Source organism: Leptidea sinapis, chromosome 26, assembly GCF_905404315.1.
Source record: "Leptidea sinapis chromosome 26, ilLepSina1.1, whole genome shotgun sequence".
Taxonomy (NCBI): domain Eukaryota; kingdom Metazoa; phylum Arthropoda; class Insecta; order Lepidoptera; family Pieridae; genus Leptidea; species Leptidea sinapis.
In genome coordinates, this window is record NC_066290.1 from 3,050,719 (window position 1) to 3,071,970 (window position 21,252).

Genomic DNA, 21,252 nt, shown 5'->3' on the forward strand with positions numbered 1-21,252 from the left:
CAATGCCATCCAGTGAGATTGACGAACCATGTTATAGCCTACCTGACATGATAACTAACCTAACTAACCGAAGCCTCGGGGCCCTCGGGGATCAAAGGAGTGGAGGCCCCTTGGTTACAAATTATTTTTAAATTTTTGATATTTTACTGATTGCCTCATTGTAGTGAAAAAAAAAACATTCATAATAATTTTGAGAATTCAATACTAAGTACGTACGGACTCATTTATTTCTCTTCGCACAAAATCTATCCGATTTTATTTTTTGAATGAAAACTTCTTGCTTTTTTTATGCACAAATTCAAATTCAAATATTTTTATTCAAAATAGGATGTGCCATCACTTATTGAAAGTCAAAAAACTACCACCCATTCCAAAATGAATGCCTCAGACCTGAGAATAATGGGCGCATCAAACTCAGCGGGCTTTTTTTTTCATCGAATAAATGTGTTTACAAAGTAATATTGTACAATTAAACTTATTATTTAATAGCCTGGGGGCGGTCACTCCATTCCCAATCTGTGGTATCATTAAGAAAGTCATTTATGTTAGAGTAACCTTTACCACACAAACGTTTTTTAACAATTCTTTTGAATAACGTAATACTTTTGATTTGAACATTTTCTGGGATCTTGTTGTAAAAACATATACATCGCCCCACAAAAGACTTACTAACTCGACTTAGCCGACTAGTAGGCATCATCAGTTTATGTCTGTTCCTGGTGTTAACATTATGGTTATGACAGTTTCTGGCAAATTCACTTATGTGCCTATGAACATACATTATCAAGAATATATTGAGAAGCAACAGTCAAGATGTTAATTTCTTTGAATTTTGCTCTCTGTGATTCTTTAGGACCTAGGTTACTAGCGCGAAAAACCCTCTTCTGCAGCACAAATATTGTATTAATATCAGCAGCGTTGCCCCATATACATTATATTATATTCTTTGACTGTAAAGATATTGACAAAATAGTTAAAACCAGAGCCTACCGAAACTCTAAGAAAAAAGCAATTCACACGATTTTCTGAAATGTGCAGTCATTGATACATTGACAGATGATGGCTTTAATCTTGTCAAAAACGGAGATAGCCAAAATAACTTAAATAACAATAATAATAACTACTTCCACAAAAGCCACAGTAGGAAGAATAGAATAGAATAGAATAATAACTACGTTTTAAGCAACTGTTCGCTTTCAAACTTAGCCGGATTATACTTCGTCGCCAATCGCCATACATACAACTATTTCAAACTTATGTCAAATCACTACACGATACATACTAAATTAAATTTCAATTTTTACTTAGGCAGGCCTCTTAATACGTAGTATTTACATCCTATTTGGTTGAAACATTTGATCACAGATTAGCTACGATGGCACTTTCTGGAAAACGGGCTAAAATTAGCAAAACCATAGCGAGTGCGCTAAAAGAGTCATATTAAGTAAGAATCTCTGTCATACTCTTACCAAATAAATTAATCAAATCAAATCAAATTTACTTTATTTGCGAGATAAGGTAACAATAAGATGTTGTTGGCTTATAATTAACAGCTGCTCTTATCCTAACCCATAAGGCATGCAAACTTATAGTGGAATACATAGTCAGTTCACGTTTTAATTTAATTAGTCTGTAATAGAGACCTAAATAAAAAAACTTACCGTAGAACCAAATCGAATCTTTCTCTCAATAATTTCAGCTCCGTCTCCAATCGTTCTTGAAACTCTATCTTCAATTGGTCTTCTTTTTCTTTTAGCTGTTGTTCGGCTAATTTCGTTACTTCCTTTTCCCTTTCAGACCATGCGCCTGAATTGAAAAGAAATACTTCTAAAATAGAGCTTATTTGATTATGTTATGGAAAAGCGTTTAAAATGTCCCCTCCCTCTAAACTACGTGTTCAAGAAGAAATAACCGTTGACAAACTAAACGTGTACGTTCAAATGTATTTTGTTACTGTTGCAAAAACCACTGCAACAAATCAGGGGCGAGCATTGGTTTTCTGGCAAAGTAGGAGTACAGTGCGAGTGACTGTAGATCTAACTACTCGTAGATGCGCTTCCGAACGAAAGCGCTGTGTTTTGGGGTCTAAATATTGAAGTTGTTTGTGTTTCGCATATAGTTTCCATTTGAGACATTTGGTTTTTGTTCAACCTAATATCTATTTTAGTTTGTGTCATGGTACAAGTACCTACATAATAATATAATAGTTAGAAATGTAGGTATTGGAAACAAAATTAAAATAAAAAAATTCAACACTTGTACTATAATTATTTAGGTTCTAAACAAGGTAGGCACTGCCTAATTGCATATATGGAATGCACGCCCCTGCATCAAATATATACAAAATACACTAGATACGCTGCAAAATTTCCATTTTTTAAGTTAGATATGGGATGCTATTTACGTCAGTGGTCACATTAGACCTGGTGTCATAGTTTTGCTGCCCCGAGTGCCCCCATAGTTAGATTCTTGGCAACAGCTAAAACCAAAGTAACAGATATTGTCGTCAATTATATATATCACAACGGTGCCTATTTCTGCCGTGAATCAATGTGTTAGCATTAGTACTGTGTTTCGGTCTGAAGGGTGCCGAAGATAGTGAAATTACTGGGCAAATGAGATTTATACATCTTTTGTCTCAAGGTGACAAGGGCAATTATTGTAGTGCCGTTGCTTCATTCATCCTTTGCGATGACTGTTCATCAACCAGGTCCAGCTCGGAAAGATTCTCGTGGAAACATCGATGTTCCCTCTATAACAGCTGATCAACCTCTCGGCAATATTTGTTTTTATTTATTTATAAATATTTGTTTTCTGTTGGTGGGCTGGTTAATATTTGTCACTTACCTTTACATGGACAGATGCTAGCCGATTTATTTGTACCACTGCCTGGGCTCTGTGCTTTGATCATCTGTGACTGCACGGGGGATATTTGCTCTTCACGAATAATAGCTAGTGCTGCCGCACTGCCCGAAATGGATTCATTGTGTTCACTATTCGGGGCCATCTGTGAGATGAATATTAATACGTAAATATTCAGATGGATATTTCTAGAATCTAGATCAACATTATCGGTATAGATCGGCTTGACTCGGCTTGGCGGCGATCGGCGATGTCATGGCGTCATTTTTATTTTGTTAGAGAATTAATTAAATCAAATAAAATGTTATAATTCATGATTTCTTAACTATGGTATGTAAATCTATGATTTCTTTTTGCTTTCGTAATTACTGCATCTTTCCATAACACAAGACGGCATTTTAATGGTGTACTTATATCAAATTGTAAGCAATTCTGTCAACAACAAACGCGTGCATACCGTTTTCATATCGAGAGAGCGACTACGACCAAAGGAACCAATTGACTCCATTTAGGCGATTGATTTTCGGCGCGCTAAGGACATATCAACCTCTTTTAATACTATAATATTATTGGTTTTCTTAGGTTTTAAATATTAGAAACGGTTATTTTACTAGTAAGTTTACAAAATTGGCACATAAACTTCATGAAATCGTGTTGTTTCTTTTTTACGATATTCACAAATCATATGCCTCATTAGAGATAGAAAATATTCTGCTTTCAAAGAAATATCTTCATGATTATAAATTGTAGCGTTTTTCCACCTTCTTTCATAATATTATTATTTTTCTGTTATTTTGATAGAACTGATGACATTTTTGTTTTGATTACAATAGTTAAGATGTTTTGTGAAAAATGTCTATAAATCTGTGTGTCGTAGTGCTCAGCTATCTACATAAAGCATACATTTTCCGTAAATAAGAAGGTTATATTGAAAGACTATACAATATAATGCTCTTGCTAATAGATTAAAGTTATAAAATAATCATTAACTTTACTACCTTTCGTTTATTTACTAGTTGAATAGTGACGTGAACGCAATAGAATCTATTTTCTTGTTATTTTCAATAATTGATAACAGTCGTCATATGCTAAGGCTCGAAGAACGCTGCGCAATTTTTTTTTAATATCAGTGTTGCATATTTTTAAGAAAACTCCTTTTATAGGAATATTATAGCTATCAAAAACATAACTTTCGAAACCAAGATTTGCAAATTAGTAATTAGTACCTTAAAAAGTTGTGAGACCCATATAATACCAAGTCGGTCAATTTATTTAGTCTTTACGACCATATGTTATTAAAAATCTTTTATGTTTTAAATAAATATATAAGTTACCCATTCAAGCTTCTATGCCTGCTAGAAGTGCCTTAGAGTTTTAATGGTCGGTCAATCAGTCATTGAGTGATAAAGTAAAGAAACATTCACTAGTTATAAGTCTTAAGCTTAATATTCTCAAATTGAATGAAATTTAAAATATAGCGTGTTTATATTATAATATCTGTTGCTTACTGCAAATTCAGTCTTCGAATTTTATCCACAATGAAGACATAGGGGGCTCGAAAATGACCTGAACTGTTTCGAGAAAAGGATGGTACGACAGTGCCTCCCGTCTTTTTGCTCGACTTTTTGGGGGCACAGCAGTGCCTATATATGCTCATTACTTTAGATATTATATTAATTGAAATAATATAATTTTTAAATAACAAGGGATCCTTAATAATTTTCTCTCTATAAATATTTCAATATTTGGGGGTAGAAACCTATAGAACAAATGAAAAAACCAATAAAATGTACCAATAATAAGAAAAAGTCTAAAATCACATAATAGCAAGAAAATAAAAAATCAGGAACTTTAAGTTTTCACGGTCAAAAGTAAAAAATTGCATCGTAATATTGACTAAATTGTGGTATACATTCTACACAAGCCACAGTAGGAAGAATAGAATAGAATAGAAAAGCGATTTTGAATCGGTATTTATTCATATTAAAATGACTCGATATTGAATCGACTTGTCGACGGTTATAATGAAATCGATAAATTGACATAACTCGATAGTTGATAGCAATAGACCGCAACAGCACATCACTAATCAAGACAAGACATATTTCATTCCCAAAATCAACATATCTATGGTTTCTAATAATTGTAATATAAGAACGCATTCAAAGGCTACCAGGCCATAAAATGTTTTAAAAAAAGCGCTCTCAAAGAAACAATATTTTGACTTTGACGTTTACAGTTCACATGGGAACATTGATGATTGAATTTGAAATGTGCTGACTGCCGAATTGTCGTAATTCGTATGTGAAGTTTGTAGCATGTGATGTTTCGTGAAAATTAGTGATAATTTTCAATGAATTTAAAATACAAATTATGTGACTTATGTGGTGTAAATTAGTGTTAAGTTAATTATACTTGTGATTGCAACTGATTGTGTTTTAAGTGCGTATCATATCTAATCGTCCCTATAATATTACATGGATAAGGCCGTCACTTGAGGGTGCTAAGGTTAGTGCTTTTTTCGTCTGTTGTTTGTCTTAAAATAGATTTCTGATCGGGTTGCAATGATATTACACTTTTGTTTGTGCGACTTCATGTGACTCTTTAAATCTTGCACTGGACCTTGAACTAGAAACTTATATCAATCTTTTTTTGTTATCAAGGTTAGGTTCGAGCGCGCGTTTTATGTCACGATACCATTGTTTATTTTGCTTTACATAATTACATTAAATGTCTTAAAATGTACAATACTTTATAATAATTAACCAATAATGTATGAAATCACAAACAAAAGTCATTATTCCTATCCAAAGACAATTTTAATCAGACCTAACCTATATCGGCATTTTTTGCACGGTTTTTTGCGCTGCCCGAATTCACCGTTATCTGTATCGAAAGCGCTCGTAATAAAAAGTTTTAAGACCTCGCGATAGCGGATTCAGGCGTTGAATGCACTACAATCACATGATCCCTTGGTTATATCAAAATTTAAAGATGGTTTGAACGTATTTCAATCATTGTTATGACATTATCATGATAAAACTGTTATTAAACTGATAAATTTGCGCCCGCTCAGTAACGCAAGAAATTTTGTTTCATTATTGTTGCTTTAACACAACTTGAGAATTCTATTGATGGTTTTCAATTTAAATTAATATTAATTTTCGTTAATATTAAAAAATTGTTACCTTAAGATAAGGGAGTTTAATTGCCTGATAGTATACACCAACATGGTTGTAGACATAAATCATATGATTTTAATTACCACTGCTGATCGGAGACATTTGAACACAATTATTTCTCGTGATGTACAACATGTTTAAGTTGAATTCCCTTATCTCTAAGGTGTAAATGGGACCATTTATTAGTATAAATAGTGTATGATTTTTTTTTAAATTATGTTTTTTCAGTAATTTCACTAGTTATGGTGCCTTTCAGACCAAAACACAGTAATACTGACAAATTACTGCTTCACGGCTGAAATAGGAACCGTTGCGGTAATATATGTATGATCTAGCCAGCACCCCGTGCAAAGGAGCCTCCCACTCCCGCTATCTGTGAAATACCACCATTCATAATATCTAATCATATACCAGCAATTGTTTGAGAAAATAAAGCAATTAAAACATTTGTAACTTTCAAACCCTGAGATTGATCTTCTGAGTTTATGTTTTCACAGCAATTTGAAAAAATTTATATAGCAAAGTACTGAATCTACTATTGGCATAAAATGGCTTAATTGATTATTACTTTACCTAAAAATAAATTTCTTTAATTTTTTTTGTGCAAGAGCAAGACATACAAGTGTATGACATACAAATGTATGGATCACCAACACCCACATTCTTCCGCAGGAATCACAGGAACAGTTGCCAGCCTTTTAGAAAAATGTATGTGCTATTTTTACTGTATCCTACAATATGGGTATATTGTATCATCCTGGAAGATGGTGCAAGCAAGTTAATTCCATAATTTGGTAGTATTTGAAAGAAAGTTCCATAATAGGTCTCCAAGAATATATTATTAGGAATTGTAGGTATCTTTAATACTTAATTTTGTTTTTCATATTATTGACTGATAGAGGTCTTAAGAGAGAAAAGGCATAAAAGGCATTTATTTTTTTTCATTTCTAGTATGCTAGATATTACTACCGCTTCGGAATCAAACTCTGAGAGAGAAGAAGTGGCGCAAGAAACTCTCCCAGAATTCTTTTTTGCACTCTTTTTAATGTAATATACAATTTTGTACTGTCATTGCTATAAAATAGTCATAATCTACTCCCATGCTGTTAGAACACTACATTTCTAGTATGCTAGATACTACTACCACTTCCGAATCAAACTGAGAGAGAAGAAGTGGTGTAAAAACTCTCCCAGATTTCTTTTTTTGCACCCTTTTTAATGAAATATACAATATTGTACTGTCATTGCTATAAAATAGTCATAATCTACTCCCACGCTGTCGGAAGACTTAGATATTCAGCTGTGGAGTTGTAGGATTTACGACAGATCCATTTTATTTATAGATAATGCCTGTACAGTGGCTGAGACTTTATTATAAAAATGTATACAATTTCCTCTTATAGCTATCATATATCTTATGAAGCCTACTAGAATTAGTTACAAGCAATCCCTTATTTCTAATTTTATAATAATGAAAATCACTATTCAGAGCAAAAAGGTTTTTATGAATGTTTATTTAATTTACATAAATGTGCCGACAATGAACAGTCATAATATTTATTTCTTTAAACTTTTATTTAAGCTGATATATAGTATGAACAGCCCTTTTCTGCAGAGCAAACACTGTATTAATGTCGGCAGTACCCACAGTAAAATACTGTACATCATGATGCTGTGCAAATAACTGAAGTACACATGAGTGTGAGCTAGATTACTAGCTTTCCAACGGAAATGATTTGTTAGTTTAGAACCTCATACCTCATTGGTTATCAAGCATCTTTTTTTAAATGCTGACAGCTCTTTCAAGACACCATCACAAAGAGCAATGCTACTAAAGGCATATTCACACTGCACCATTTTTAATTCAAGATCTTTTTGTTATGTTGAAAATGAAATAAGTTTTTAATTTTTAATTAAGTTATTATTACTTAAGCACTCTCAGGTAGGAATATTTGAAGTTTTCTTCAACTGATTTTGAAAATAATTCCAAATTTGTATTTACTTTCTTTAAAGTGAGAGGCTCCTTTGCACAGGAAGCCCGCTAGATTATGGGTACCGCAACAGCTTTTTCTGATGTTAAGCAGTCACGTGTAAGCATTTTTGTGATTTGGTCTGAAGGGTGCTAGAGCTAGTGTAATTACTGGGCAAATGAGACTTAACATCTTATGTCTCAAGGTGATGTGCGCAGTTGTAGTTCTTTTCAGCATTTTTGGGTTTTAAAACTCTTGAGTGGCACTAGATTTTAATTGGCAACTGTCTCGTCTGTTCCTAACATTAAAAAAAATGTTACCCAATAAAGATAATTCTAATAGGCTCCTATTAAGAAATTGTTCTTCACGGACACATCTTTATATATATAATTCTTGTGTGCGTGTGTATGTCACTGAACTCCTCCTAGACGGCTGGACCGATTTTGATGAAATTTTTTATGTGAGTTCAAGGGGAATCGAGGATGGTTTAGATTCACAATTGAACTACCTCCTAAACGGCTGGACCAATTTTGATGATATTTTTGTGTGTTCCAGTGAATTTGAGATTGGTGTGTGTCTTCAGGTGGATTCGAAAATGGTTTAGATTCACAATTAAACTACCTCCTAAACGGCTGGACTGATTTTGATGACTTTTTTGTTTGTTTCAGTGAATTTGAGATTGGTTTAGATTCTCAATTCCGTCCATATAATATAATTCTCCTGCTCATGTGTATGTTAGTGAACTCCTCCTAACAGCTGGACCGATTTTTCAAATTTAAGACGTGTGTACAGGACAACGTCTGTTGGGTCCACTAGTTTAGAATAAAATTGATATCTTTGACAGTCCTCGTATTTATAATAGGTAGGTAGTTATTCCATTCAATTAATAGTTATGACTTTTGAATGGGGACTACTTGATATAATTTGAATAGTAAACAAGGATTATGATATCAAATCAAACTGTGATCTTATTGCTTTAGATATCTCAGATTGGGCTTGCTCTGTGACACATCAATACATAAAAGATGAGGGTATGAGGGGTTTATGGAGACTGGTGGGTATTCTGATGCACCCAAGACAATTTGGCTAGTTGCTGAGCTTTTAAACCAAAAAATACGAATACATATATAAAATATATAATTTTAGGTCACTATGAAAAATTTTAGGTCTCAATCAGAATTTACAGTAATAAAATATATTAGATTAGATCAAAGGTTACTAGTTGATAGGTTTGCTTCAGGACAACACTAGATCACACACTGCACAACAGATGGCTACCAAATTAGAGGAGCTTCATATGGAATGTCTAAGACATCTGACTTACTCCCCGGACCTTGCTCCAAAAGATTAATATTTTTTCGAAATTTGAATAACTTCTTGCAGGGGAAAAAATTCAACTCCAATGGGGCAGTCCAAACCATGTTGAAACCTTTTATTGTTTCCTGTCCAATTAATTTTTTTGATAAAGGTATCAATGAACTACCTATAAAATGGCAAAAGTGCATAGATAGCAAAGGTGTATACTTACTTTGATTAATTAAATATTTTGTATATAAAAAAATCTACTTTATGTTCCCACTATACAAACACCAATTTCATATGGAATCCAATTGAAAAACCTATGTTGGAGGCATATTTTTTTTATATAAAATGGTGTTTTACATATATATTTAATTCAAGTAAAACATATAATATGCTATGTACTTGAAAAGACTCATACACCCAGAAATCAAACACATACACATATCAAGACTCTACAAAATTAAAAAATCATAAAAAATATGCTGATGAGAAATAGGGGAGGGAGTAATTGCTCATAGGTAAAAGGTACTATAGTAGTTTGTAGAGATATTTTTCTACTGAACCTCTAGGGCCTAATTTTACTACTTATCTCCTTAAACATCAGCAATATTAACTTTACAATCGTAATAACAAGGTATATTGACTAACAACTAAAGTTATGTACCTCCTACATATTGAGTCATCTGTTTAATCTAGTTTCATTTTACTAGCTGATGCATGCAAATTCATCTGTTTATAAAGCTTTTGCCGTTACTGTGGAAATTTCCGTTATTAATTTGTAGTGTTGTGAATTGTTGAAGTAATAGTGAATTTTGCTTAAATAATATTATTTAAAAGAGTGGCAATGAGTGAGTCTGAGTTTATTAACACAAATTACAGTTCCTTCTACTTCTTCTTAGTAAAGCTCAAAGTAGTTAGACATTCATAATTATTGATATTTTTTTACCTAAGTGAATAGATATGTTTTTGTTTGTTTGTTTAGTGTTTTCCTGTTTTACAACTATTCATCTATCTTTCATGGGTTAATATAGTCACATATTTAAATATGCATGCTGGCCAATCAACACATTTGGTTGATTTTTTAATCATAAAGGGATTGTCTTAATTCCACCAGTGGGAGGCTCCTTTGCACAGTAAGCAAGTGAAGCAGTAATGTTACTGCTTCACTTATATGACTTTATATATATATCTTAATATGTATATTTCTTTTGTGTGTCTGTTGTAACTGAACTCTTCCTAAAGGGCTGGACCGATTTTAATGAATTCGGTTTGACAGTTCTGCTGTGGAAGAATTTCACTACGACAGCAGGGTGCATATTTTACGAAATAATTTTTGATGTTATGATATATTATTGACAAATTCATATAAAACATTATTTATTTATTATATACAGAACAATGTCTGTTGGGTCAGCTAGTATTATATATGTATATTTCTTTTGTGTGTCTGTTGTAACTGAACTCCTAAACGGCTAGAACGACTTTAATGAAACTTTCTGTGTGTCTTCAGGTCGATTCGAGAATGGTTTAGATTCACAATTGAACTACCTCCTAAACGGATGGACCAATTTTGATGATGTTTTTTGTGTGTTCCAGTGAATTTTGTTTAGGTTCTCAATTCCGTCCATATAATATAATTCTCCTGCTCATGTGTGTGAACTCCTCGTAATAGCTGGACCGATTTTTCAAATTTAAGACGTGTGTACAGGACAACGTCTGTCGGGTCCACTAGTATATATATCACTTATATTATTTCGCCTTTCGCCTAACTCTGCCGTGGAGCAGTAATGTATTAACATTACTGTGTTTCGGTCTCAAGGGCGCCATAGCTAGTGAAATTACTTGCCATGATACTTAACATCTTTGTCTCAAGCGCAATGGTAGTGACACTCAGAATTTTTTGGCTCAGATTTTTCAAAAATCCTGAGCGGCTCTGCATTGCTATGAGCATGTCGTGTCAATTACAATCAGCTGAACGTCCTGCTCGTCTCGTCCCTTATTTTCATTTAATGAATATTTATTTATTTTATATATTTCTTATTTCATTTTAGGATGATAATTTTGAGAGATCATGGTAGCGTGGTAAATACCGCGGCCCCTATCTGTCGATATGGTATGGTACAGAGGCTCCTGTTTCGCAATTAAACCACTAGTATGGATTAAACCACTACTATGGGTCCATTTTGCGTGCAGTATTGGCCAGTTACTCCAACTAGCCCAGCACCTTCCAGAAGTTCAGAACATTCCTTGTGTTGATGTGATGTGTGTGACCCGTTAGGGTGCCCACCATTATACGGATGTCATATCTGTTGAGGCTAAGTCGTACCAGTTTGGGCGACAGGGAAGGTATCGCTTATTTCGACTGTCTACAGCTTGAGACCATCCATCGGGTGTTGTGTAGGTTGTTAGTGATAGAGCGTATCCATGAGCGCATTTGGCCGAAGGGCAGTGGCAGAAGTGGCAATGGACCAGCCACTTGGGTTGCCGAAGCCCGCCTTGCAAGTTCATCCGCTGCATCATTACCCAACGAACCGCTTATCCCTTAATCCATTGCACAGTTACCCGGCTATAAGAGGCAACTTGTTCCAGGATTTGTTGACACTCGTATATTAGCGCTGAGTTGTAGGTACCCTTCAGCGCTGTTAGTACCGCCATACTGTCAGAGAGAATTCTGATTCTGTGGCCATGTAATTTTCTTCTTAATACTGCGTTGGCAGCTTCCTTGATGGCTACACACTCACATTGGAAGATGGAGCTTTGTATGCCCAAGGGTATAGAAGTGTGTATGTTCAGTTCCTGTGAGAAGATGCCGGCACCAGTTCCAGCAGCCATTTGGAGCCGTCTGTGTAAATTCTTAGTTCATTTACAGGCTGGTCTGTTTCCTTTTCAAACAGTTGAATGTGGTGATTCTTTTTAAAGATGTATGATTGAGGTATTCTATTGCAGGGTGCCTCACAGAGTGGATACTTGTTTTTTACTCTGTTCCACAGATTTGCCGTAAGGCAGTCTTCATTCTTCCACACAACCAATAGCTTTAGACGTAGAGACGCCATTGTCGCTTCTTGTTAAAAGTGTATGTCGAGTAGTGTTAGCACTAGTATGATCGTTCGATAACTGAAATACGTTCGAAGGTTTTTGTTCTGAAATTTTCTAATGACCGCCCTCTCTATGTCCTTTATTATATCTATGGATGAATGTCGTGTTTCAATGTTCTGCCCATTTTGATGATTTTGTGAGTAATATTAAAATACCAATACCAGTGTATCTATATTATAATACCAGTTAATATATCTACATTATACTTACACATGAAATAGTAGTCAAAATCTGATTGAATTAACATTCCAAGCAATAACTATATTATGAATTACCTTTTATTGTGTTCCTGGTCAGTTGTGCCCTTCGAGGATTTCGGAGCGGAGGTTTTAACGGGGTTTTGTGTTAGATGGTGTACATTTTGTTATTATTTTGAGAGGTATTTTAAGGCCAGTGTCAGACACGGCTGATTGATGTATGTCAATTGCCTGTTGCATATTTTTAATGAGCCAGTATCATTTGAGTCAATAAAGTTGACTATAAGAAAAGTTTTTGAAGTGATAACTTCTTAGGGAGGGTAAACCGATTCGTTACGTAATGCAATACTTCCGTTAAAAAAAAACAATTGAGACAATTATTTTTAACCGTTATAATTTAATGGCTTTGATGATGATACAGACATCCGTACGGTGGGTCCGCCGAATGTACAGCACTGAACGCGTTCATTTGTTTCCTAGCGCGTCGGCCGACCGACCGACGGTCCTCGTACGCAGTGCGTAGCAATATACGCATGCGTACGGTCGATCCAGCACTGTACGATTAATTAATTTTCAAATAAATGACAAGCGTGACTGACGTACGCACCGACAGTCGGTGGAGCACTGAAACCGGCCTTAGTGCTAAGCTGAAAGCAAACTTGATTGCACGTGTACAATTGCGAATACGAATATATCAATTTTTAATCTCTTTAATGTGTGCGTAGCACAGACGAATAAAAAAAGAAGGACTCCGCGCCATGATATTAAGAAGTGAAGCAACATTACGCTAGTGTGTGTGTGCAGTTAGGGGGGATACCAGATAATACAATTTTTTTCCCGTTATTAGTCATAGTATTATATAGCCACGTTACTTGTAACATCGATTTTTTAATATCTGATGGTCAGATTGTTTTTTTTAAATAAAAATAAATATGTTCATTTTATGAGTAAATAAATAAATTACATAAACAGTTACACATTGAAAGTAAGGATTACGGGTTTAATTCCTGTGCCCGTGTCTTGTTTGCAATATCTTTGTTTAAACTGATTTAAAAATGACGTACTAACATTTATTATTTTTAAGAATACCTACACAAAATTCATTCTTAAATTGGTTTGTTTTGCCACTGATGTGGGATACCTCATTTGATAAAATATGTAAATATTTAGAGAACAAACAACTGCCTATGTTCTTTATAGTGATTTGGTTGCTAAGTAAATACACGACATATAGTAAAATTTATACATATAAAGGGTAAAGGGTCTTAAGTTCAGTTCTCGGTACTTCGTTATCTTCCTAGAAAGACAAAATTACAATTCATACTTTTATGTCCGTGACAAATTTGGTCTGCCATCTTTCAGTCATTTTGTGTCTAAGAAGCCACGTTTTTTCATAACGCCAAGTAATGGAAATTTTGACAGAGAACTGGATCCACGACAATAAGAGCAGCTCTGCTCAAAGATGGGAACAATACTCGTTATGTGGCCGGAACCGCACCTTATGAAAATGAAAATGAAAAAATATTTATTTCTGTAACAAAAATGGTACAAACATAATAGTGGATGTGACCTTCTATTAAGTGAGAAACACCTGTGCCAGAAGGCCACGCTCTTCCATATCAATTAAAATTAACAGTACCAAAAACTAGGGATCACAAATTAAGTCTAAAAATATAATTTAACAAAAGAAAAATATTATACAAACAGGATGTCTGAGTGTGTGTGTGTGTGTGTCTATGTGAGTATGTGTGTGTATGAGCATGTGTGCGTGTGTGTGGTGTGTGTCATTGTTACTTTTCGTAAAACACTACTTATTGTACTATCAAGAAGGTATACCTAAAAAGGAGTGGTAGTGCCATGTTGGGTCCTCACGGACACAACCGAATTCGGCCGGCACGCCCGGAGAAATACCACTCCCCCACTCGAAACCGGCGTGAAATAGCGGCTATGCCGCTGTGTTTCGTCCGGTGAGTGGGGTATCCGGAGGCCTACACCCCCCCCTCCCAAATACAAATGGCAGCACAGACTAAAAAGAGACTACTCCAGGACGGTACCAGGCTATGCAGCCCTGGAGAATCCGTCCCTGGGCGTCCACAATTAGGGCCTGTACCTAACAGTGGTTGCCCAGGCTGCCCCGCGTATTCTGGAGGGGGCAAATCTGCGCTGACTCGGGGCAAACAGAGCAGGAGGCTCAAACCACCCTCCTCCACACTAGCTGTGGACTTTTGCAACATAAGGGCCTTCGCTCAAATTTAAATGCCGTCCACTTTCACCTGGAGACGGCGAAGCCGGCCCTGCTCTTTTTAACCGAGACACAGATATCCTCCCTGGCTGATTCATCTTACCTTTCCTACCCGGGGTATAATTTGGAACACTCCTTTATACCACGGGCTGGCGTTTGCGTTTATCTGACTGGGAGGATGTCTGTTCTCGACGCCTGAGTTTTCTTGAAGGACAGGACCTATCCATCATCTGGCTGCGTGTAGTGGTGCCGTGCTTAAGGCGCTTCTCACCTTGGACATTCGCAAATCCGATCCGATCCGATCCAAACAAGGCCCGATGGCATTCCCCCGATAGTGCTGCGGACATGTGCTCCGGAACTGGCGCCGGTCCTTACCCGTCTTTTCCGGCTCTCCTACTCATCAGGCGTAGTCCCGAAATTATGGAAGGCGGCTTTAGTGCACCGGATCCCTAAGAAAGGTGTACGCTCAGATCCGTCCAACTACCGCCCTATTGCCATTACCTCAATTTTCTCCAAAGTAATGGAGTAGATCATCAACCGCCAGCTCTTGGGATACCTAGAGGGGCACCAGCTGATCAGCGACTGCCAGTACGGTTTCCGTCAGGGTCGCTCAGCTGGTGATCTTCTTGCGTACCTCACCCATAAATGGCCGCAAGCCGTTGAGTCGAAGGGAGAGGCGTTGGCGGTGAGTTTGGACATAGCGAAGGCCTTTGATCGGGTGTGGCATAAAGCGCTTATAGCGAAACTGCCATCCTATGGGCTTCCCGAGAAGTTGTGCAAATGGGCCACTAGCTTTTTGGCTGATCGGAGCATCAAGGTTGTTATCAACGGTGCATGCTCCGACTTAAAACCCATAAACTCTGGTGTCCCGCAAGGCTGTGTGCTATCCCCTACGCTGTTTCTTCTGCATATCAATGATATGCTGCAAATCAGCAATATTCATTGCTATGCAGACGACAGCACTGGGTATTCCTACACCGGCCGTGCCAACATGTCCCGGGATAGCGTCGACGAGAACCGGAACAAACTTGTGTCTAAAATCGAGACTATGCTTTGCAAAGTCTCGGAATGGGGACAAAATTTAGTCCAATTCAACCCCAAGAAGGCACAAGTTTGTGCGTTCACCACTAAAAAGTCTCCCTTTGTCGTATCCCCTCAATTCGAGATCACTCCTCTAACTTGCCACAGCCTGTATTGGCATACTTGGCGTCGATATATCGAGCGACGTTCAGTTCCGTGGTCACTTGGAAGAGTTGGCCAAACTGGCCTCTAAAAAGATTAGTGTACTCAGTAAGGCGAGACAGTACTTCACTAAAAGCCACCGCCTGCAACTTTATAAGGCGCAAATTCGGCCTCACATGGAGTACTGTTCTCACCTCTGGGCGGGTGCTCCCCAGTACCAGCTTCTTCCATTTGACCGCATACAACGAAGAGCGGCTCGAATCATCGACGATCAAGTCATCTCCGATCGGCTTGATTCTCTAGCATTGCGTAGAGATGTGGGTTCTCTCTGCATCTTCTACCGCATTTATCACGGGGAGTGCTCAGAGGAGCTGTTCGGGTTGATTCCAGCGGCCGAATTCCACAATCAGACATTACGTGCAAAGTACCATCCGCATCACGTAGACGTCTGGCATTCCACAACCCCGCGTTTTCTTCGAAATTTCTTGCCTCGCACAGCCACTTCGTGGAATCAACTACCGGCAGCGGTCTTCCCGAACAGATACGACTTAGGGACCTTCAAGAAAAAAGCATACTCCCACCTTAAAGGCCGGCAACGCATTTCATGACACACCTGTTGTTGCGGATGTCCATGGGCGGTTGCCTCACCTCTCCCCATCCCGTGAGCCTCTTGCCCATTTGCCCCCTCTCATATAAAAAAAAAAATACTCCGTGTAGTTAGAACGCTCTTCCATTTCCTCATAATTCATGGATTTCAACCAAGTGGTTGTCTACATTCCACTTTGTTACGCGTATAGATCTTGAGTTTTTCATTAATAAGGTAAACCTTATAAAGCACACAACTATGGGCCGGTTTGAAGTAGTGTTCCACACTACATTAAAAAAGTGTTGGTAAAAACTAAAAAACATACTGGGCAAATGAGACTTGACATCTCATGTCTCAAGGTGACGATCTCAGTTGTAGTGCCGCTCAGAATTTTTGGGTATTTCAAGAATCCTGAGCGGCACTGCATTTTAATGGGCAGGGCGTATTAATAACCATAAGCTGAACGTCCTTCTCGTCTCGACCCTTATTTTCATAAAACAACGAATTATCTACTTAGAACACCATTAAACCCAATTATGGATTACCCAATTTTTCGGGTAATGTCCCTGTTTATTTTCCGGTCACTCTGGATACTATCACGCGTTGTAGAGGTTTTGTGTTCCAAACATCGAAATAATTTGTATTATGAAAAGAATAAAAAAAGTGTGATTACTACTATTTTATCTGTGAAATGTAATTCCTTGACACTTTTTATGATCTGTAGTATTGTTTTTACACGTTTTCACAACGCACGACGGCATTTTTAAAATATTTTATTGATACGCAAACTGATCCGTCACAGACGATGACAATTCGCATAATGGCGGCCTACCGGCTTGTTGGCACTTACACTAAGTAAGTGTGTGCGTGGGGCTATGTATTTACACGTTCATCGGCTTGTTTTGGTGCTACACTGTTATGTAAGGTGACACGGAGTCCGTATTTTTTTACTAGTCCGTGGTGCGTAGGTGCTACGTACGCAAACGAATACTGAATAAAAGACGGAGTTAACTCAATTATTGAAGAGCGTCAAATTGAAGGAGATATTTATACAATAGGTATATTCAAAATAGAACACGAATTTTTGTTTACGATGTTACATACACGCGTACGGTCGGTCGCTCGGTCAGCGTCGCACTGAACGCACTTATTCATCGCCATAGCGCGTCAGCGGACCGACGTACGCCGACGGCCGACGGCCGATGCGGACGAAACACGTCAGCGCGACGTAGCTATACGTGCGTTGCAATTCATCAGCACCGGGTCCGGTCACAAGGAGTATTGCTCTCATCTCTGTGCACTTCCAGTACTTATTCACTTATGGTGCAAGACAGATTCACAACAATTCTTGAAATGTATATAATATACAAAAGGTCCAAAATCGTGTTCACGCATTTATAGATCGCACATAGTATATCTAATTATAATAAAAGAAAATTTAGTGCTATACTTGCTAAATAATGTCAAAACAAAGCAAATAATTTGTCAATTTTCTGTGAACTAAAATCAACTCGAACCACTTTGACCGCGTGCTACGCAGCTGCTCGAATCGTTCTGTATCTTCTACCGCATTTATCACGGGCAGTGTTCCAAAGAGTTGTTTGATCTGATTTTTACCGCCGTATTCCGTCATTAATTTGTGTATTATCCTCACCAACTAGTCGGCGGTTTCTTCCACACTGTGGCCAGCAAGTAAATATTTTTCTTCCACAAAAAACTAAACTAAGGAAATTCCTTGTACACCACAAGGTTTAAGAAGTTAAATTTTACCGTGTTCAGTGTGTCAGTTAGATTTAGCATTTGTCCATTCTTTTTACAATATTACTATTCAGTGTACCAGTCAGATTGAATATATGTCCACTTTGTTTTAAAAAATATTACTGTATATTAGATTCACTGGCATATTGAAACACCTAAATATGTAGACATAGACATATTTATTTACACAAATAAACATTTTATCAAAATAAAGTTAAACGTTAAATTGTATAAATTTACAAACTATCATTAACACCGAAAATAAAAACATAGCAATATCGCTAAAAGTAAAGTAGTAGAAAATCGACAGTGCTGAGTGCACTGGTTTTCAGCGAAGCCCATTACAAGACAACTCACATTGTGACTGAGTATCCTAATTGTTAAATCCAAATTCACGCTAAAGATTAGCTATGACTGAGTAATACACAATTCACTTCACATTTCGTTTATAAAAATAATATGAAGAATAATCATAGCCAAATATTTAATAGTTAAGATTTGCTCTAACTCTAGAACAATACTAAGTGTATAATATATGTTTGATATTTATTAAAAATTGTACTTTTGCATCAATTACAATGATGTATCCTGGACAAATTACTATAGAGGTCTGCAGATCAAATTGGCTAAGTGTAATTAAATCATCTTAATTTTTTCAGATATGGATTCACATGTTATGAATATGTACCATCAAGCTCGATACCGTTCAATAGGACACAAGGATATGCATAGAATAAGTGATTCACTATCATCAGAAAGTAGCTGCAATCAGAATAGCCCAGAGTATTCACAAGATACACACACATCTATACGATATGATGAAGATAATCATGAACCAGAGTATTGGGATCCACGAAGTAAGAATCTGTGGAGCCAAAATCAAAAGGTAGCCCTTTCATATCCATTCAGTGCAAAAATAAGTGAGTTTAACTGAGTATGAGTATCATGACAAAAAAGGATGATGGTAGGTTTCATTTTTAATTGGTATTAATTTTTGTTTTCGGATGACCTCATTCAGCCTAGTGCTATGATATCCTGACCTATAAGCTAAAGATTTCTGGTTCGAATCCTGTTATGTGGCAAGATTTGCATGATATTTACAATGAATGTTTGTGTATGCGTCAAGGATGTAAGTTTAAGTATTAGTACAGGCTTTTGACTAGTTTAAGGCTAAATAAAATTGTGTGAAGGTGTGTCACTTTTCATTATTATGATTATTTTTTTGTGAAATCTGTATTATTTTCAAATTAAAATATTAAATCTTTGTACTTGAATTACCTGTTAGTATAAGATTAGGCTAATAAACCTTAAATTTACCTTTTAATTTTAAATGAATGCAAATATTGATATCCAGATCTATCTATATTATCTGTCCATTTTTTTTTTACATTTCCAGATAAACATTACACATTCAAGTTGTCAATCAAGTATAGATGAGGATGAAAATATTGATATTTTAGATATATCAGTTGATGAAACGGAAATAGATTCTCCACAAAAAATAGAAGCAGAAACTATGGAGGAGGACTCCCTTATAGAGGGTGCAGACTATGATGTTATACAAGTATTTGCAGTTGATCCTGATATAGACCTTGAAGGCTCCACAGATGAAGAAGACCAAGACGAATCTTGTGAAGATGTTAAGTGTGAAGATGAAGGGGAGTTTTTAAGAATTGAAGATAAACCAAACTATACAGAAATAGAAAATCAGTATGTATATCAAAATGTCCAAGAAGAGTCAATACATCAAACAAATTTAGGTTTATGTTTAGATACCCCAGTAGTTTCAAATGTCGATGAATATTTCGTTAAAGATAATAATCAATATAAAGACATACTTGAAATTAAAGATGAACCAGTTGTTAATGATGTAGATGAATACTTTATCAAAGGACCTTCTGTATACGCGACTGACATTTCCGGTAATTTTCTGGCTGAGACAAAACCACCACAGGAATCTGACTTCCGGATACCAAAGGTTACCCCTAATGTCGACGAAATCTTTGCTGTTGAAGACAGTAGCAAAGATCAACTTAATGATGTTAAACCTGACACTGACACTGAAGATCCTATCAGTGAGTCAGATCTCGAGGTGCTACCTAATATAGAAGATTTGAAAAGATACCTTCTGGGAGATATGCCATATACAAAGTTAAAAAGCATTCAAAGATCATGCTCAGTCCCTCATTCACCTATGCACAGTATTGGTTTAGATATTGATGCTAAAACATGTTTAAGCTTTGAAGACCTAAATTTAGATTTGTCAGATTTGTCATATGAAAATGATAAGAATAAGTCTAACAATAGTGGCAAGAGTGATGAACTTCCTCATACCTTAACAGAGGAAGATATCAATAGTTTTTTAATTAAACCCAATGCTACAAATGCATCTGTTGATATTAAAGATGAAATGAGCCTGCAAGAAATGGATATAGATGGACTAGTTTGTAGTGACTCAAGGAAAGCCAAATCAAATCATGTTGAACAAAAACCAATGCTTAACAAAAGCGTACCTGTTAACGTAATTGAGACTCCCTTAAAATCGTCTATTCTCGGCTTTTGTATAGAAAAGCCGAATATTAAAAAAATCTCTAAACTACGCACAGACCATGACGATTTTGTTGATGTGGAATCATGTAATGAATCAGTGGTTCCAGTTTTGGAAGCTAATAACTTAAACTCTTTATTAGAACAATTTGAAGCAACTGAAAATTTTAATATAAACCCAAAAATATCGGTCATCAGTATAAAAGATCCAAAAGCTAAGACCCAATCATCATTAACTAATGGTATGAGATTACAGGATGCTGGAGTTCAATTGAATAAAACTAAAATGAGGCAAATATTGGTGAGTATTTTATTAACAGGTGAAATC

The 21,252-nt window shown here is 36.3% G+C and overlaps 2 protein-coding genes across 5 annotated transcripts in view; one reads left to right on the plus strand and one right to left on the minus strand.

The window, feature by feature from the left end:
* Positions 1-12,823, minus strand: part of LOC126972384 (uncharacterized) — a 39,022-nt gene extending 26,199 nt beyond the window's left edge. Inside the window, exons 1-3 of one of the 3 annotated variants that reach the window (XM_050819087.1) lie at positions 12,688-12,823; positions 2,848-3,007; positions 1,662-1,806 (exon numbers count right to left, since the gene is read on the minus strand). In XM_050819087.1, the coding sequence (XP_050675044.1) occupies positions 1,662-1,806; positions 2,848-3,007 (305 nt within the window). In that variant the 5' untranslated portion in view covers positions 12,688-12,823. Of the gene's footprint in view, positions 1-1,661; positions 1,807-2,404; positions 2,571-2,847; positions 3,008-12,687 lie in introns of those variants that run through there. The other 2 variants (XM_050819088.1, XM_050819089.1) reach the window with 2 other exon arrangements.
* Positions 5,145-21,252, plus strand: part of LOC126972378 (uncharacterized) — a 30,662-nt gene continuing 14,554 nt past the window's right edge. The window contains exons 1-3 of one of the 2 annotated variants that reach the window (XM_050819071.1): positions 5,145-5,370; positions 19,037-19,263; positions 19,774-21,225. In XM_050819071.1, the coding sequence (XP_050675028.1) occupies positions 19,039-19,263; positions 19,774-21,225 (1,677 nt within the window). In that variant the 5' untranslated portion in view covers positions 5,145-5,370; positions 19,037-19,038. Of the gene's footprint in view, positions 5,371-19,036; positions 19,342-19,773; positions 21,226-21,252 lie in introns of those variants that run through there. The other variant, XM_050819072.1, reaches the window with a different exon arrangement.